The sequence below is a fragment of the Micromonas commoda genome, chromosome 1 (assembly GCF_000090985.2).
Source record: "Micromonas commoda chromosome 1, complete sequence".
Classification (NCBI taxonomy): Eukaryota; Viridiplantae; Chlorophyta; class Mamiellophyceae; order Mamiellales; family Mamiellaceae; genus Micromonas; species Micromonas commoda.
Window position 1 is genome coordinate 1,815,365 of NC_013038.1, and position 13,634 is coordinate 1,828,998.

The following is a 13,634-nucleotide window of genomic DNA, read 5'->3' on the forward strand; positions in this document are numbered from 1 at the left end:
TTGCATCGTTCGTATTAATAATAAGTAAGGCTTGAAATACGTTTAAATATGTAAATGTAAATATCAAACCCTATTTAAATACCAGTTTATATGAGTAAACATAGTGTGACAACTATATGGGACACTGACTCAAGATTCTGGAGCTAAAAAATCAAAAATGTCGACAATGTATGGAACGAATAGACCGTCGTTCTTGATTTAACGGTGTAGAAAATGTCATCAACTATATGTAGCGCTAGACCTACGTTCTTGATTTAATGATGTCAAAAATGTGGACAATGTATGAGACGAATAAACCTTCGACCTTGATAAACGATACCAGGTGATTGTTACATTTTCGTAAGTTGGGGTCGTGTAATGATCGGCAGCCTTCGGCTAGCCGAATAATAATAATTCTCCAAAGGCCGAACCGTTCGTGAGTCGAGTGATGGTGAGGTGTGAATCGTTCGTCCTGTGGGTGGTCGGCTAGCCGAGGAGGCATGCGCGTATACGTATATTTAATATACACACACACTATGACTGTCGTGTACGTAGATAGTTTAGCATCGATCGTATTAATAATAGCCGAATAAGTAAGGCTTGAAATACATCTTTATTTTTCAACCCTATTTAAATACCCGTTTATATGAGTAAACATCGTGTGACAACTATATGGGACGCTGACTCAAGATTCTCGAGCTAAAAATCCAAAAATGTCGTCATTTATACGTAACGCTAGACCATCGTTCTTGATTTAATGGTGTCAAAAATGACGACAACTATATGTAGCGCTAGATCATCGTTCTTGATTTATTAATGATGTCAAAAATGTCGACAATGTACGGAACGGATAGACCTTCGACCTTGATAAACGATACCAGGTGATTGTTACATTTTGGGAGTTTGGGTCGTGTAAGATCGGCTATGCCGAATAATAATAAAATAATAATACCGTATGGGAGGATTAACTCAAGAATGACGAGTTATCTGAAAAATTTTCATCCGGGCGGACAAATCTGGAAAATTTTCCCCTCGGGTTGTTCACAGCTGCCTGAAATCCAGAATACTTCTTAGTTTTCCTTAGATTGACTTGGTTTGTCATATGATATTCTGGATTTCAATCAAGCCTTATTTTAAGTTCGGAACATCGAGTTTAGTTTAAGTTAAGTTCATGTTTTGTTATTACAGATAATTCAGACTGGCAACTTAGGGTTTGTGTTGAGTTAAGTTTAGTTAAGTTAAGCGGAGATTAAGTAATTCGCATTTGTAAATTTATACGAAGGTACGATTTTTATTCATGCGTAAAGCAGACACACATTTGACGAAAAATCCGGACAGCAACAATGCAAACGGTGATAGTCCTCCTTACGTACGGCCTAACTTTCCTTAGATTGATCGGCTTGGTTTGTCATAAATATTAAATACCTTCGTATCAACTAAAAACCCATAATACGAACGAAGGGCGGTAACACTTACTTTTTCGACCTTTGTTACATTTTTATATTCGTCTTCTGATTGGTCGAGAGCTCGATCATTTGCAAAAGTCAAGACAAAACAACCGTACGGTCGTTGTCTGTTACGAAGGTACAAGGTACCTTCGAACGAAGGTACCTTCGTACTTTATTGCTGACTAACAACGCCATGCGACGCCTTCCCGTTCCTAAAACGACGACTGTTCTGCGGGGCGTCTTTATCGTTGCGCTTGGCGTGCACGTAGTCGTTGTCCTCACACGCACGCCACTTTTGAACGAAGAATCCACGCCTAGGCGTCTTCTGAAGACGCGGTGGTAGACGTCGAAGTTGACCGATGCATCGATGAAAATTCAGCTTCAAACTATGGGTGAGTAGCCCTTCTTAGTCCTTCTTTCACCGAAGCTCATTGATTAAAACTCGAGACTCGTCCCAAACCAGCCTCCGCGAACCAAAACATTCCTGTTCAGTCAGTCACAGGTGGCTATGCTACTAGCTATAGAGCTAGCTATGGAGGCACCTTGCACGGATCGAAATGCGCCGAGTTCGTAGGAGTTGGGGGTTACGTCGCTTTACCAGCAGCACACACCTTCCCAGTGTCTCTCAGTAAGACACCTCGGTTCCGCAGGCGCGAGCGCGCGAAGTGGGGGTTGCGCGCATCATCCGAGATGTCCGCCGTCATCAGCGCCGCACGCTCGGCCATACGCAGCGTCACCGGCACCGAGCGATCCAGCTTCGCGCGCCTTCGCGCGCCTGATTCGCTCGATCCTCGGTACGACCAGGGCGGGGAGGATGCGGATACTCCGTGGTGGCGGACGCCGTTCCTGGAGGTGCCCGCGACCGAGCGGAGGCGCGGCCCGACGAGAGACCGCGGTCGCGACGACAACGACGACATAGGCATAGACGACGACACGGACGATAGGTTCTACGTCGGGGACGATCCGCTGTGGCCGACGCTGTCGCACGTCGTGCTGATGTCCTTCGCGCTTCGTCAGATGGTCCGAGCGCTCGAGCGGCACCACGACGGCGAGAAGCTCGGGGAATCGTGCGTGTGCAACATGACCGTGTCGCAGCTGCGTCAGTGCGCGGAGGATGCAGTGGAGAAAGCGGTGAAGGAGGTGGGCAAGTACGAGCTAAAGCGCGTGGGGACCGAGCCGAAGCCGCCCAATCCGGATGAGTTTCCAAATTACGTCCACATCAAGCATGTCGCAAAGGCGCCTGCAGACCGGCCAAAATCGGAGGGTGCCCTGGAGTGCGATATGCAACACGTGGACTTCATCGGTGACGACCTACTGGACGTGCTGCGGCGGAGGAAGTGGTGGGATAGGCGGGCGAAGAAGCGGCTCAAGATGGTGACGGCGGTGCGTTTGCTCGAAATCATCCTTGTAATTTTTTTGGTTATTTTGCCATTCCGTTGTATGCTGACCCCGTCCCCAAACCCCCATTCATCTCCCAGGTAAGCTACTGGCGCACGGGTAAGCCGCTTAAGGTGATACGGGAAGAGCTGATACGCTCGGAGCAGAAAGCGGCGATTTCCGCGAAGAAGAACGGGACCCCGCCGCCGCCTACAGTTTTTGGCACCAGGGAGGAGGTTCAGGCGCTGATGCCCAAGGTGAACGATAAGCGCGAGGATCAGAAGGTGTCGCCGGAGGAGAACCTGGCGGGAGAGGTCATCTTACTGCATCCGGAGGAACACGAGATGCGGTTCTTGGAGTTGATGATCCACGCGCTGCTTCGCTTCGACGTGCACCTGGCGAGCACGAAATACCACGTCAACATGCAGATCGACTACGACGAGGACAACAACATTGTGACGGACAGCAGTGGCCGCGAGTACGGCTGCGTGGACTCGTGCGCCATCTCTTGATGGCTAACCGACTAGCAAAACTTCTTATACAGTCATAGGCATATGCGCACATGCGCGAGACAGCAGCGGGCGTTAAACAGTGTCGTATTAATTGTGCACATGTGCCTTGTTTGTCGATCACTAAACCACGTGATTGAGAATTTGTACGGATGCTCCATCCGAACTATCCCGTAAAAGCCCATACAACTAGTCTACGGTACGTGCAATCAACAAAACATAAGCTCTAAAAATTAGTCCTGTGTACAAACGTGTTTTCCCCAAATCACTCGCTAACACTTAGTCTAAATTATCTGCAATCACAAAGACAAAATCACTCGTAGATGTTCTCGCACTCGATATGACTGTGCTGGTCATCGTCTTTCGTGATCCTCCAGTAGTAGTCCGCGTGCTCGCGCTGACCGAGGACCTGAGCAAAGTGCATGTCGTGGGTGATTACGATGAGCTGAAAGTTCTCCTGGTCGCGCCTCGAGTGCATGATGTCAACGAGCGACCGAGCCAGCGAGTCGGCGTTGGGGGCATCCAGGTTCGTGGTCGGTTCGTCCAACGCGAGAATGCCGCAGTTGAGGCAAAACGTCTCCGCCAGCGCCAAGCGGATGATCAGGCAAGCTAGAACCTTCTGGCCCGCGGAGCATCGTCCCCGCATCTCAAGCTCGGCGTCGCCGACGACCATGACCACGCGGTAGTTGTACGAGCTTCGGACTCCACCGGTTTTTTTCGCCGCGCCGTCGTCGTCGGACCGGATCTGGATATAGTCGATGTCCTGACCGCGGTACGTTCGCTGCCAGAGCTCGCGGACCACCCTGTTGATGTCGCTCATCTTGGACGCATGGAAGGCCATCAGAGCCCGGTCCAGCGCGCCGTAATACCTCTCCAGGTCCTGCGAGACCATCTCCGAGGTTTTGAGCTCGACAACCTGTCGCGTGAGATGTCAGTTGTGAATGCGATGGAAAATGGGTAAATGTAGGGATTTGCAGGCCGCTAATCAATCTCTTGCGGTATACCTGTCGCATGAGCCTGTCGTCAACACCCGCGTACTGCGGCCCGCCGAGTTCTCTCCGACACGAGTCCATGGCCTCCTGGTGGGTCTTTACCCTGCCTTGCGACTCAGCGTACTCAGCCTTTAGCGCATCCCTGGAATGTTCAATGTACGGGCGAACGGCGCGTCAGTCAAACCTGAGTCTGTCGAAACGTGATGGAACACGACACGGTGAGAGGTGAATCGCAAACGTCAACGCACCTCGCTTCTGTCTTGCGTTTGTAAACGCGCTCAAAGTCCGCGAGGTTCCCAGCGCGGGATCGAACCTGCGAGTTGAGCCTCTCGATCTCCTTCGCAAGCCTGTCCGCCTCCTCCTTCCCCTTCCGAAACGCGATGTTATCGTCCAGCGAGCGCTTCAGACTCTCCTGTTGGCTCATGAGCTCGCCGTGTTTCTTGCCTTTCTTCTCGATCTCGGCGAATTCGGTCCTCAGCGATTCAAGCTTACCTTCGGCATCATCGAGCTCGGCTTTCGCCCGGGTGAGCTGCGCAGCCACTGCCCGCGCGTAGTATCCCTCGATGGGCTTATCCGCCGCGTCCATGGCGTCCACCTGCGGCGGCGTACGCGTGACGGTGTCAAAGCTGGATGCGAGAAAAGAGTGGAGCGACGATGAGAATCGTACCTCACGTTGCAGGGCGCGGGTCGTATCGTCCGCCGCGGCTTCCACGGCGCGGGCTTTGGCCCTGGCTTCCTCGCGGAGCGCCGCGAGCCTTTCGCGCTCAGCCTCCGCGGGTGCGCACTCGGCGGCGCGGCGGGCCTCGTCGGCGGCTGCCTCCTTCTCTTCTGTCTCGATCTCAGCCTGGGGATTCGGTCGTACCGAAGACGGGGGCCAGGGTCAAGGTTGTCGTAGTCCAGGCAAGGTCATTTGATATCACGCGTTGAGGGGTCAGCGGGTGTCCCGAGAAAAAATCGTACCAGCTCGCGTCTAAGCTCCGCGCGTCGCTCCACCTTCGCCTGTGTCCGGACATGTTCCTCCCTGGTCGCCGCCAGCTCGCGCTCCGCATCGAGAAGATCCCGATCCATGCGCTCCTTTCTCCGCCTGAGCAAGTCGCGATCCTTCTCCGCGGCGCTCCTCGCAATCTCGCAATCCTCAATATCCGCCGCGATTGAGCTCACCGTTCGAGCCTCGCCCCGCGGCTGCGACTGCCCACCCTGCGTCTGCTGCGAAGGCGCGATGCCCATGGAGCGTTCCAGTTCCTCGAGAGCGGAGCGGGCCGAATCGCTCTCCCTCAACAGCGCCGTGATCGCGTCGGCATCGTCCGTCAGTGCGATTATTCGCGCGCGCCGCGCCTCGGCGTCGGCGACGTCGGCGCCCGCGGCTGCGGCTGCGACGCGAGCCGCGTCGACGGTGGCTGAAGCCTCGGACAGCGTGGAGTCGCTCTCGGGCAGCACGGCGTCGACGAGCGCACGGTATCGCGCGGCGGCGGGTCCCAACGCGTGTATCGCCGCCCGCTTTGTCCGGGCGTTCTCGCGCGACGTCTTGAGCTGGTCGACGCGACCGGGGAGTCGTCGGAGCTTCTCGTCGAGTTGGGCCCTGAACTCGGCGAGGCCCCCGTCAGTTTCGAAATCCCTGTCGACGAGAAGAGAACGCGCACGTCGTCAGAGCGATGGACAAATTCAATCGAACGAAGAGAAGAAACGCGGCGATGGACAAATTCAATCGAACGAAGAGAAGAAACGCCGGGGAGACGCACCTGGCGCAGAGCGCGCAACATCTCTGCCGCTCCGCCGTACGAGCAAAGTTACCAAAAACTTTGGACATGTTCTCGGTTTCCGCGAGCATCGCGTCAGCCTCCGCGACGGCGGCGTCGGCGTCGGCGAGCGCTCGGTCGTATCCGGCGAAACGAGAACCCGCGGACGCGTCCCTCGACTCCGGCTCGTCCAACACGGCACCCGCCCTCGACTCCAGCTCGTCCAGTTCGGCGTCCAATCGCTCGCGGTCCAATCGAGCGCCGTCCAACGCCTTCGCCGCCGCGTCCAAGGCGGCCTCAGCGGCGACGCTCGCGACGCGCGCACGGTCTAGTTCCCCGACGGTGAGCTCCCGCATCTCGCGGACGGCGTCGCGGACGGAAGCGCCCGAGCTCGGGACGGCGGCGTCGTCGTCACCGAAAATCTCGCGCAACGCGGGTTTCTTCGCGGCGAGTAACGCGGCGAGGCGCTCCTGCGAAGGTGTTCGACGGCGCGAGTGGGTGATGAGGTGATCGAGGTACATCGCGTGGGTGATGAGGTGATCGAGGTACATCGCGTGGGTGATGAGGTGATCGAGGTACATCGCGAGATGCGCGAACGGGCGTGTGTCGACGGAGAAGTGGGTGATTTGAAGTCTCGGGGGCGTACCTCTGCGGAGAAGAGCTCCTCGCGCTTCAGTCGAAGCCTGAGCGCGCTCTCGCCCGCGGCGGCGGCGCGGTCTTGCTCCGACCTGAGTCGCTGGAGGTTTCGGTCGAGGTCCTCGAGTTCGCGGCACTTGATTTCGAGATCGTCCGCGATCGTGGACGACGTCGCGTCGCGCTGGTGAGGACAAACAGTCAGAAGGGCAACGACAGAGGCGATGATTTTAAAAAAATGACAGAGCCAAAAACGCGGGGGTCGTTCGTGTATTTACCTGCTTGTCCTCGAAGGCCGTGCGCTGCTGCACGAGCCTGGCGTTGAGGTCGTCGACCGCCCGGTCGGACACCGCGCACGCGGCAATCTCCGCGGATATCTGCTCCGCGCGCCTGCTCGGTAATCAGGCGGAACGGCGGTTATAATCACTCACGAAAAAGCACCGCCGGCGACGAATAAACAAAAAGAATAACGTGGAGACGCACCTTCGGCGGCTATCGCGTCGCTCCGAGCGAACCCTCGCGGCCTCTTCCTTTGCGGCGAGTTTCCTCGCGGCGGCATCAGCGGCGGCGGTCCTCTCGTCGTCCTCGGCGCTGTGCTTGGCCCGAAGCGCGTCCGCAGCGGCTCTGAGCCCCACAAGCTTTGCGGCAATCTTCGCCCTCACCTAAAAGTAAGAAAAATCAAGCACAGGAATCAGAAGTCAGCCGCGGTGGGTCACGAAAAGGCAAGCAAAATATGAAAGAAATCGGTCAGACCGGCGCACCTTCTTGACTGCATCACGGGTCGGATCGTCCACCGCGTCGGCGTCCACCGCGCCCTTCGCGGCGTCCGTCAATTCCCTCGGTGCGGGTCCCAGGTCAGGGTACCTTTGCGACGCGCCGATGGTAAATAAACGCAGAAAAAATGTGAATGTAAAAAAATAAAATACCTGGCGCAGAGATCGAGTAGCGTCTCGGCTCGTTCCCTCAGTCGCCGCCGCTGCGCGTCGGACTCCGCGCCGAGCTTGGTGACGGTTCGAAGCTCCTGTAAACAAAAAAACCGCGTCATATTAATTGCCCATACAAAGATTAAAATAAACTCACCTTCTCGCGGCGCTCGGTGAAATTGGCGATCTCCAGCCCGAGGTCGCCGGATTTCCGCTCGCACTCCTCCAGCAGGCGCTTGAGGCTCGACACCTGAGTGTCGACGGAGAATGATGGAATAAATGAACGACGGAAAAATAAACGACACCACGGTGCCGAGGGAATAGACGATTCGTGTACCTGTGCGGCAAAGTCCTCGGCGGATTTTTCGAGCACCTCTGTCGGGTCTGTCATCTCGTACGTGCCCAGGTTCGCGTGCTTGCGCGAATTCTCCGTCACGATCGCCTCCCTCCTCGCCTCTAGCTGCCCGATCTTCTCCGAGAGCGAACGAAGTTCGTGGATGTCCCCGCCGGCGGCGGTCACCGCCGAGTTGCACTCATCTATCTTCCCCTGGTGAAGAATTGACTGATGTTTAAAAACGTTTGGGAAGCTCGAGGGAGGGCGGGGAGGGGAGTAAGATGACCACCGCGATTTTGGGACGATCGAGAGAAACCTTTCAAACGCATTCCAGCAAATCGCACCTGAAGCTCTTTCATCCGCGATCCGAGCGCCGTGGCCTTGTCCCTCGCGTCGTCGTGCCTATCCTTCAGCTTGGATGCGTGATCTTTTTGCAGCCGGAGGTTCTCCACCCTCAGCTTATGCTCTTTGATCGCCGCGGCCTGCTCCTTTCGCAGCCTTCCGATGTGCTCGAGGGCCTTCGTGTACTTCGTAGCGCTGAATATCTCGTCAAACTTTTTCTTCAACGTCGCCGCCTCTCCCAGCGGCCAGTTGCTGTCCTCCTGGTGGACGAACACCACGTTCTCGAGGATCGCCTTGCTGACTCCCATCATATCTGGCACGGTCGCGTTGATGTCGGCGCACTTGCGACTGACGCTCACCTTCTCCCCCGTCTTCTCATCGATCGTCTGTATGACCTGGTCGAGATCTTTCTTCTCGAGCTTACCGCCGCTCTTCTGCGCCAGCTGGAAGGATCTGGTCACGACGCACGGCTGCGCGCGGACGTCGCGGAATCGAAGCTTGATTTGCGCCTTGACCTCGGTGACGTTCGCCACCTTCGGGTCGTGGATGAAAGCCTGTCCGGCCCGCGCGCTCGGAGGAAGCTCGCCGGTCGTCGCCATCTTCAAGCATTCGATCACCGTCTGCGCGTCGGGGTGGACGGGAACGGAGCTGGAGTCAGAGACGCGGTCGGAAGCGAGGGGAGGGAGCGCCGGAGGAGAACTTGGCACCCCTCCGCGGCGAGATCCGAGATCCTGGCGACTCTCGTGTGGGTCGGGGATTATCGACGCACCGTCTTTCCCGCGCCGTTGCGCCCGACGATAAGCGTGAGGGGCTTCGGGAAGATGATCGCATGGTCGTTATCGGGGCTGAAGCTGCGGATGCCCTTGATGAGCATCTTGTCGACGGAGCACATGGCGGGGGTTGTGGGTTCAAACCACCGGGTGCCGACGAGATCCCTCCGTCGTTCGGTCTGAAGGCTCTCGGGGAGGCCGCGAGGGACCACCGGCGCGATACAGACGAGAAAATAGAGCACGCGCGTGTCCCGAACGGAACGCGCGTCCGCGTCTGCGTCCGCTTCGCTACTGTGGGAGGCGGGTGGCGTGCGTGTGCCGTCGGCTGCGCTGGCCCCGTAGCCTCCTAATGATAAAAATAAAAATAAAAAACCAGACGACGACGACGATATTTATTTTCTGTTTTTTGATTATTAACATACTATTTGGCCATACGATTTCAAAAAATCACAATAATCTTAGTCTAATATTGCCTAACACTTTTACTTGTAGTGCTATTTTAACGTCAGCCAGCGAGCCTCGCGTCACTCGGACGTCGGGATGAGGCATGAACCCGCTCGAAACGTTTCGACTCGTCGTCGTGTACCTTCTTCCCGCGCTGCTCGCGCTGCTGCTCGGGACGCCGTCGTCCCCGGCCGGCGCCTCGCCATCGTTCCCTAGTTCCAACGACGCCAACGCGCGCCGTGCGCAGCCCGGGAGCGCGGCGGTTTTCGTCGATGGAAGCGTCACCCAAGGCAAACCCGCGGGCGTCGGCGTCTGGTACGGAGTCGGTCATCCGCTGAACTTCGCCGCCGCGCTCCCGTCGCCGACGTTCGACGACAACAACCTCGCGGAGCTCGCGGCCGTGTTCGTCGCCCTCATCCGACACCCGCGTAACGCGCCGATGAAAATACACACCGACAGCGCGTACGTGATCCAGACGCTCAACCCCGATCGAAGTCCGACGATGAACCGATGTCGGCGGTCGTCCTCACCCGCGCGACGCTCGGGCGACGGGTCAGCCGCCGGGTCCGCCGCCGCGCGCCGCGCGTTGACGCGCGCCGCGAGGCTCCTGCTCCGCTGGCGCGCCGCGGCGACATCGTTCCGCAAGGTGAGTTTATTTTAATATCTGTATGGGCAATTAGACTGACGTGGTTTTTTGTTCACAGGTTCGCGGCCACGTCGGCGATGTCGGCAACGAGCGCGCCGATCGCCTCGCCGCGCTGGGCTCGAGATCCGCATTTGTCGCGGCGTTCGTTCCCGCCACCGCGACGGACCTGTTCTCGCCTTTCGGCCGATGCGCGTGGTGGCCAGAGCTGCTGAGGTTCCTGTCTGGGGAGGATGGGGTCGGGCGCGGGGCGATCGTCGAGTCGGGTGGGGCGCGGGACGTCCCGGGTTCGGGTCGGTTGGCGACTCAAGGTTGACGAGTTAAGTTGGTGACGTGCACGAGGGACGGCGTGGTGACGTGCGCGTCTCTACTGGAGTGACGTGCTCGTTCCCCGCGACGGACGCGGGCGCCGTGAAAACGTCGCCGAAATGATAGCAATGTATTATACGAAGGTAATGTAGATCATGTTCAAAGCTGGCTGTTTTGCCGTCGCCGCGACCGAGGAAAGACGACCGATGAGGCTTTGTTCATGTCGTGTTACGTACAATCTCCTATCGCGCGACACGCCTACGCTGAGAAGTGCTGCGATCACTCGTCCACCGTCACGCCGTCATCCATGCACACATTGCAGCCCGCCGCTCTGAGCTCGCGTATCGCAGCCGGCACGCTCGTCAGCCGATTGCCCCAGAGGAACAACTCCCTCATCGACGTGAGCTGCCCGATCTCCGCCGGCAAGCTCGTCAGCTGATTGTGCCGGAGGTACAACACCTCCAGCGACGTGAGCTGACCGATCTCCGCCGGCAGGCTCGTCAGCCGATTGCCGTTGAGGGACAACTGCTCCAGCGACGTGAGCTGCTCGATCCACGCCGGCACGCTCGTCAGCTCATTGCCGCTGAGGTCCAAAAGCTCCAGCAACGTGAGCTGCCCGATCTCCGCCGGCACGCTCGTCAGCTGATTGTCGTCGAGGCGCAACCCCTCCAGCGATGTGAGCTGCCAGACCTCCGCCGGCACGCTTGTCAGATGATTGGCGTTGAGCAACAACACCTGCAGCGCCGTGAGCTGCCCGATCTCCGCCGGCAGGCTCGTCAGCCGATTGCTGCCGAGCCACAACGACTTCAGCGCCGTGAGCTGCCCAATCTCCGCCGGTACCGCGCATAGTCCCAAGCTGTGCAACTTGAGCTCCTCCACCCGCCCGTCAACTATCTTCACCCCCCACCACTCCTCCGGCCTTGTGTTCTCCCGCCAACGCCGCTTGAGCACCGACGATGACTCACGTAGCACGCGTAGCACGAGGACGTCGTCGCTCACGCGCCCGGCAGGATACGGCGCCCACGGAAGGTCGAGCTCGTTGTGAGCCCACTTCAGAACCACGAAGTTCCGTCCACAGGCGTACTCGCAGAGGCGGTCGCTGTACACCCCTATGAGCTCCAACGCGCGCTCCTTCCTCAGCGACCGCACGCGATCGTCATCCAGCAGACGAACAAGGCATTTGGCGATAACATCGCCCGCGACCCCCTCGAAGTCGAAAGTCCGCGGCAAAGCCCCGGGCAGCGAAAAAGCCTTCCGAAACGTCGAGCTGAGCACCAGTATCTGCCGCGTTTTGACCTGCTCGATGTGAGACAGGACGAGCGCCCGGAGCTCGACGGGGAGATGACCAAGGCTTGCCTTCAGGTTGTCCATATCGCGGCGATACGTACCGCAACGCGCGGCTGGGTTGTGACGACTGCGCTCCGACGGGTTGCTACAAAAGCCGATAAAAACGCACGGATTCCGATGTGACTGACGGGACTGTGAAAGTAACCGTCCGAGGAAACCTCTTCCACAGTGCCGAGCGCGCAGCCAGGGGCGAACCGGGACGTCCGATCGAAGGCACCCGCCAAACGGCGCGAAATGTCCACCTCATCGCAGATGCGACACGTACTGCGAACCCTGCGTACAGTCATTTTACAGTGCGACCTTTCAGGCCCCGATGCAGATCTCGTTGTGGAGCCCATCGTGCTCATGTGCCCCATCACGCGAAATATGTTCCGCGACCCGGTGGTGCTTTTCGACTCTGGTCACACGTACGAGAGGAGCGCTATCGTATCGCACTTCCAGTGCAACGGAGCCAAGGACCCGCTCACGGGTCTCGCCCTGAGCAGCGCGAGGGTGACGACGAACTGGGCGGTGAGACAGATTGTTCGGGATTGGCTGGACAAGCACCCGGACGTGACGCCCGACGGGTGGGACGGTCGGGAGCTTCTGGAGCCGTCTAACGATGACAGGACGCGAATAATTGACGACGAGGGTGACGTCGGAGTGCTCCGGACATGGCGTGCGATGTGCCCTGCACTGCAGAGGAGGTGGCCGGAGGCTGCGCGACCGGAGCACTGGGAAGGGGTGACGATGGAAAACAGCCGGGTGGTGAAGCTCGAGTTGGGTGAGTTTGGCCTGACCGGAGCGGTGCCAGCTGAGATTTGGCGTCTGGGTGCGTTGAGGAAGTTGAACCTCAGCCGCAATCAGCTGACGAGCGTGCCGGCGGAGATCGGGCAGCTCACGTCGCTGACCGAGGTGCACCTCTTTTCCAATCAGCTGACGAGCGTGCCGGCGGAGATCGGGCAGCTCACGTCGCTGAGGCAGCTGCACCTCGGCGGCAATCAGCTGACGAGCGTGCCGGCGGAGATCGGGCAACTCACGTCGCTGGAGTGGTTGAGCCTCAACGGCAATCATTTGACGAGCGTGCCGGCGGAGATCGGGCAGCTCACGTCGCTGAGGTTGTTGCACCTCGACGGCAATCGGCTTACGAGCGTGCCGGCGGAGATCGGGCAGCTCACGTCGCTGGAGTGGTTGAGCCTCAACGGCAATCATTTGACGAGCGTGCCGTCGGAGATCGGTCAGCTCACGTCGCTGATCGTGTTGTACCTCAACGGCAATCAGCTGACGAGCGTGCCGGCTGCGATAAGGGACCTGCAAGGCAATGGTTGTGACGTGAAGCTGGACACGGGCGTTATAATCGAAGACCTGGAGGCGCAGGCGGAGCGACGGAGACGCGCGAACGAGGAAATCCTCCGCGCGGCTGCCGAGCAGCAGTTCCAAGCCAGGTTTTACGGTTCACCTCACTGAAGATACAGAAGACGACGACGACGACCAGTCGGAAACGGACGATGACTAACATTGCGACTGTATCATTAGCCACAGCCTGAGGGGAGGTCGAGGAGGCTGTGGGTGTGCGCGTGGTGGCTGAAGATTGAAGGTAGTCTGAGACTTTAACAAAATCCTTTCAGTCCTTTTCCGTCCGTCACGCCAGCCAGTCTATTTGCTCTGGATCCACTAATAAGTGTTAATAAGAGTTAGAGCTACTGCTGGACTACTTCTCGAAATAAAACAGAAATCCCCCCTCGGCGGCGGCGAATATGCCGCAGTCGGCGCGCTCGCAGCCTCGTCGGTGACCAATAGGGCAGCCTCGTCGGTGACCAATAGGGCAGCCTCGTCGGTGACCAATAGGGCGACGCGCGTCTCCGTGTG

At 57.9% G+C, this 13,634-nt stretch overlaps 5 protein-coding genes across 5 annotated transcripts; 3 read left to right on the forward strand and 2 right to left on the reverse strand.

The window, feature by feature from the left end:
- Positions 1-2,117: 2,117 nt before the first annotated feature.
- On the forward strand, positions 2,118-3,316 carry MICPUN_55522 (predicted protein; the record flags this gene model as incomplete). The annotated part of the gene is made up of 2 exons (XM_002507303.1): positions 2,118-2,810; positions 2,906-3,316. 2 exons carry the CDS (start codon positions 2,118-2,120, stop codon positions 3,314-3,316), a joined length of 1,104 nt encoding a protein of 367 aa, XP_002507349.1.
- Positions 3,317-3,548: 232 nt separating this feature from the next.
- On the reverse strand, positions 3,549-9,165 carry Rad50 (Rad50 DNA repair/recombination protein; the record flags this gene model as incomplete). The annotated part of the gene is made up of 12 exons (XM_002507690.1): positions 3,549-4,236; positions 4,325-4,447; positions 4,554-5,149; positions 5,266-5,920; positions 6,045-6,511; positions 6,688-6,858; positions 6,953-7,067; positions 7,158-7,336; positions 7,755-7,847; positions 7,935-8,144; positions 8,276-8,893; positions 9,043-9,165. 12 exons carry the CDS (start codon positions 9,163-9,165, stop codon positions 3,627-3,629), a joined length of 3,960 nt encoding a protein of 1,319 aa, XP_002507736.1. The 3' UTR covers positions 3,549-3,626.
- A 423-nt stretch (positions 9,166-9,588) lies between these two features.
- On the forward strand, positions 9,589-10,600 carry MICPUN_105055 (predicted protein). Its single transcript, XM_002507304.1, has 2 exons — positions 9,589-10,133; positions 10,192-10,600. The coding sequence occupies exons 1-2, from the start codon at positions 9,591-9,593 to the stop codon at positions 10,444-10,446; spliced, it is 798 nt and encodes a 265-aa protein (XP_002507350.1). The 5' UTR covers positions 9,589-9,590; the 3' UTR covers positions 10,447-10,600.
- A 118-nt stretch (positions 10,601-10,718) lies between these two features.
- On the reverse strand, positions 10,719-11,810 carry MICPUN_55525 (luecine-rich repeat protein; the record flags this gene model as incomplete). The annotated part of the gene is made up of 1 exon (XM_002507691.1): positions 10,719-11,810. The coding sequence occupies one exon, from the start codon at positions 11,808-11,810 to the stop codon at positions 10,719-10,721; it is 1,092 nt and encodes a 363-aa protein (XP_002507737.1).
- Positions 11,811-12,020: 210 nt separating this feature from the next.
- On the forward strand, positions 12,021-13,232 carry MICPUN_55526 (u-box domain/leucine-rich repeat protein; the record flags this gene model as incomplete). Its single annotated transcript, XM_002507305.1, has 1 exon — positions 12,021-13,232. One exon carries the CDS (start codon positions 12,021-12,023, stop codon positions 13,230-13,232), a length of 1,212 nt encoding a protein of 403 aa, XP_002507351.1.
- Between the last annotated feature and the right edge of the window lie 402 nt (positions 13,233-13,634).

Coding starts and splice junctions, on each gene's coding strand:
- MICPUN_105055 (XM_002507304.1), top strand. CDS start 9,591: ATGAACCCGCTCGAAACGTTTCGACTCGTCGTCGTGTACCTTCTTCCC. Junction 10,134..10,191: donor CGGCGACATCGTTCCGCAAG/GTGAGTTTATTT, acceptor TTTTGTTCACAG/GTTCGCGGCCACGTCGGCGA.